The sequence below is a fragment of the Vigna umbellata genome, chromosome 1, assembly GCF_029865625.1.
Source record: "Vigna umbellata cultivar VRB3 chromosome 1, Vumbellata_1.0, whole genome shotgun sequence".
Lineage (NCBI taxonomy): Eukaryota > Viridiplantae > Streptophyta > Magnoliopsida > Fabales > Fabaceae > Vigna > Vigna umbellata.
The window spans coordinates 71,753,728-71,758,415 of NC_142165.1; the positions used below are offsets into that span (position 1 = coordinate 71,753,728).

Below are 4,688 nucleotides of genomic sequence, written 5' to 3' on the forward strand. Positions count from 1 at the left end.
ACGTTGTTTAGACTATTGAGTTGGAAAGTATCGACCACCAAATTTTAATTTTAAATTTAGTACAGAACGAGTACAAAGTATTATTGTCATTAATATGGGAGTGTACTTGCCACATGAATATATTTGACGTGGATACTTACAAATGTATACCATTTTGTAATTTGTAAAAAATCAAATAAATATAAATACTAAAATTTAACAAAAAGAATTCAATTATATTAGTAAAAAACTTAACTTGATTGGAGTGAGTTGCAGTTGCACTCATCAGAGGGGAAATAGATTATTGGGTCAAGTTGCAACTCACAAAAATGCTATACTTTTTGTTTTCCTGTAAACTACTTCGCCCACAAGGAACCCTTTCCAGTACTATTATTATACCACATATATAATTAACCACTTAAACTTCTGCTTGGCGTTGCAGCAAATTGATAGTCATGGCTCACTCCATCTTACTCACACTCACCGTCTTCCTCCTTTCACACGTTAACATTTTCTCTTGCTCTTCCTTTCCCTTCCAATTCCATTTTTCAGTTAAGGCCAAAGATGTCGTCGTCGCGGAAGACGGTTACACCATCACCACCTTATTCGACGGCCACAAGCCTAACATATTCCCTTACATCGTCCTTCAACGACCCTTTTCTTCCGATCTCATCCTTCTCGATTCTGTCAACAGCACTTTCTACACCGCGCAATTCCCCATTTCCCAAGGTTCTTTCCCTCCTGTTTTTGTCTTCTGGGGGTGCCAAAGTTTCGATTTTTTCTTTATTTTTGTGGTTATTATTCGTTATTCTGTGGCAGAAATCGTTTTCACGAGGCTTTCAGGAGATGGTTCTGTGGGGTATTTGGATGGCGACGTTGGTTCTGCTCGGTTTGATAAACCCAGAAGCTTTGCTTTTGATCTTAGAGGGAATGTGTATGTGGCTGACAAGAACAACCGTGCAATAAGGAAAATTAGTGCCAAGGGTATGCTTTGTATATTTCCATGACTTTTTTTGTTGCATCTAGAGTTTGCATAGAAATGTCAGCAACACACTTTTTTTAATATATTCTTTATTACTAACTATAAATTTATTGAAAATCATAAAATTTGATGACTTATTATATTTAACGAGTATGATTTTTTGCAGTTTGTAATCAATTTTAACCATTAGCAAAGAAGATGTGATATGAGGAATGTGTTGGTTGGTGTGTTGTAAAGACTCCTCAACGTTTGTCTTTAGCACCGTGAAAGTATCTTGGACTTCATGATGTTAATTTGAAATGTATCTATTCTGCTTCGATATATAGATGTAGGATTTCACTCATTTAAAGTCAGTCATTTTAGTTTTTCAATATTTCATGAAAAGGCATAACAAATCATGAATTTGTTGAAATATCAACAATTGGTTTTTCAACTACGACTGACATTATTTGCTTTAGTTTCTTAACTGAGTTGCTTACTTTAAAAGAGTCAAATCTACTATTGTACGGGACGAGAGAGATTGAGTAAAATTCATAGTTGCATGAAACTAAGTCTGTGAATTGTTGAGAGCGGTGGCTGGTGGTCCTCCAGTTTTCACTCTTGCTAAAAAATGGCTTAATGATTTTTTTAACATGCATGGATTGGATGGTGAATTAGGTGAGTTGTGTTATCAGGAAATGTTGAACATTCTTTCTGTCTAATTTCGTCTTGACTAGGTGTGACCACAATTGCTGGAGGAGAGTTCTCAGAAAAGTCGACCTCAAAGGATGTCCCTGCACTTAATGCATCATTTTCAAATGATTTTGACCTGACCTTCATTCCGGGGATGTGTGCTTTGCTGGTGTCAGATCACATGCATCGATTAGTCCGCCAGATTAGTTTGAAGGAGGAGGATTGCACCTTTGGTTCTAGATCTGGTGAGATTTTAAATTTAGGGCATGTGTGTTTGTTTTTGTCACATTTTTATGGTTTTGGTTTTTATAAAATGATTAGTGTACATTCCACTTTTGAGGTATAAGAAGTGGAAGGAAGAGAAAGAGAGAATGAAAAACTAAATAAAGAATAAAGAATTGTAGACACCTCCACTCTATAGTTGACTCCTAGAGAGAATGTAAGTCACAGCATCATCAATTATTTCAGAACTTTAGTTATACAAATGAAGTTCCTGCTTGACATTCTTAGCCTTAATATGGGAATAGTAAATTAGGTGAAAGATGGGATTTTCCTCCATGCATTTAGGCAAACAAGTGGGCATCTCTTAACTCCCCCAACTCCAAAAACAACCTTCACTGAAACTTCTCTCTTCTACATATTTGATTTTGTTAGGGGTAATTTTACTGTATTTGCTGCTTCAACTCTCAAAGCATTATAAAAATGGGTAGTTTAATTATTTATCATGCCCATACCTATTTTCTATTAAAATTCAACTACCGTCATTCATAACTGTTTTACTGAAGGATTTTTCTTGTTTTGTTTAGGGCTAGGTGCAGTTATGACTTGGACTCTAGGATTAGGACTTTCATGTTTACTTGGCATAGTAATTGGGTTTGCAGTGCGCCCTTACATCATCTCTAATGTAAGTTCCTCTCAACTTGTTAAGATGTTACGTGGTGAAAGAGTAAAATTACTTACACATTCTCCGACTGAACTGTGTAGACAGAAAGGCCCCAATTCTTGCCATTGCAAAGAGACATGGAAGCATTGCCTAACCAGTCTGGGGAAGCTAGTTCCGATGCTCTTCTACGGCGCCAAAAGCGCAATTGCTAGTTGTAGTTGCTCCTCTGTTTACACGATCTTGGTGAGGTTTTGGAGATTGAACCTCTCATATTTTGTTTGCTTGTCTAGAATTAGAATAAACATAGTAGCTCCAAGGCCACATCTGGAGTCCGTGTCTTTGTTAGATTTAGATGCCTGCAATAGTGGTGAGGTAACAAAACCAGGTAAGTACTATGATGACCAATTGAAGGATTTGATATGTTTTGATGAAGATTCAACCAAGGCATCCTCCATCAAAGGAAATGATAGCATAGGAAGGAGGAATATGTGCCATGAAGGTGATCTGTTGGTGAAGGCTAACATGGGCTTTGTAGAGCCACTTAAAGATAACATTCTCCATCCAGACTCATCTGTTTGTAATACGGGTATTGTGAAGCGTAGATGAAGTTATTTTGTATGACAGCTCTCTGTCTTGAAACTAGCATGTATATATATACATTCTCACCAACATGGCAGCACCCATCTTTTTTTAACTTTTGTGCTTTGTGATGATGGCAAGTAGTAACCATGAAAACTATGGATTTCTTTACCCTTCAAATATCATTGAACTTTGGAATAATATCTCAAATGCAGAGTTAAAACAATTAGTTATTGAGTTTGTCAATTATAGGATGATAAGCTGTGTTCAAGAATTAAGCAAATAAATTATATAAAGCTGAAATTATTCTCAGTATTATGGATGGCAACCACTCAAGTTGAATATGGCTATCCGGATGTTATCTATGCATATATCTGTTTTAAATATATTTATAGATATTTTAAAATGTGTGGATATTCGAGAATATTTGTGAATAAAAAACATATATTTTATAAATAAAATTTGAATAAAATTACAAAATAGCATATAAAATATAATATAAATTAATTTTAATTTTAATTTAATTTAATTTAATTAAATATAAATTAAATTATTTATTTTTTGTTGAAAGTGAATATTTGTAAGTAAAGATAATATAATTTGTTTATAAATGGATATTAAAATATTTATTATTTATAAATAATAAATGCATGTAAATATAATTTTTGTCATAAATTTTGTTTAAATATTTGCAATTACATGTATTTGTGTCATGGATGTTTGTTTACACAGGACTAGAAAAAATTGTTTTTTGTGAAAGTTTAATAACAACTCTAAATAGGAACTAAATACTTTTTTTCATTTATTTTTTATAAATTATAACCATGAACTTTATTATTAGTTAATAAAAATATTGTAGATGTAACTTTTGAAATAAATATCAAAATGGTCTTAGAAAAAGCTATAATTGAAATAAATATCAGACGCCTTTTATCTCCGCCAAAATATCTCTATTTAACTCTTTTTTAAAAATTGAATGACTTGTGACGATTTCGTTTTCACTATTCTATACGTGTGTCACATAGACATATAGTAGTCCGTGGAATGATTTTGAAAATTCGGGTCAACGCTTTCAGACTTCGCATTCAAATATAAGTTCCACAAAACGAATTCACTGCTAATATAAAATAATATTATAATTTTACTTAAATAAATTTCCCAAAAATGAATGAGTGAAAGTGTAGAAATAAATTAATTAATTATGTTTGATTTGTTGATAGTCCTATTAAAAATAAAACCAATTTAAAATATATAAATAATGTAAATCTTATTTTACAACTGATTTTGTAAAATTATATTAAATTTAAATTAATTATATTTATATTTTAACTAGACTATAATCGCATAGACTATAAATAACTACAAACCTCAAGCCCAAAAACAAAAATATGAAAAACTTAACTAAAAAACAGGGTTGAAATACCATAAAATATATTATTAAAATAGGTTAATAATAAGTTTTAACTTGCTAAAATAGGTTAATAATACTTCCGAAAGCTTTCCTTAAAAGCAATTTAGTAACTCTATTCAAGGAATATTATGATCTTGTCTCACTGAATTTCAAATAAATACAAATTTCGTTTTTCTGGTTAA

General features: G+C 32.0%; 1 protein-coding gene across 2 annotated transcripts; it reads left to right on the forward strand.

Moving 5' to 3' along the window:
* Positions 1-256: 256 nt before the first annotated feature.
* On the forward strand, positions 257-3,227 carry LOC148206226 (uncharacterized). Of its 2 annotated transcripts, none has more exons than XM_088104167.1 (5): positions 257-708; positions 799-963; positions 1,678-1,878; positions 2,440-2,537; positions 2,622-3,227. In XM_088104167.1, exons 1-5 carry the CDS (start codon positions 435-437, stop codon positions 3,120-3,122), a joined length of 1,239 nt encoding a protein of 412 aa, XP_087960293.1. In that variant the 5' UTR covers positions 257-434; the 3' UTR covers positions 3,123-3,227. The 2 variants fall into 2 exon arrangements, with proteins under 2 accessions (XP_087960293.1, XP_087960294.1); XM_088104168.1 differs by having other exon boundaries at positions 263-708; positions 2,618-2,877.
* The last annotated feature ends 1,461 nt before the right edge of the window (positions 3,228-4,688 follow it).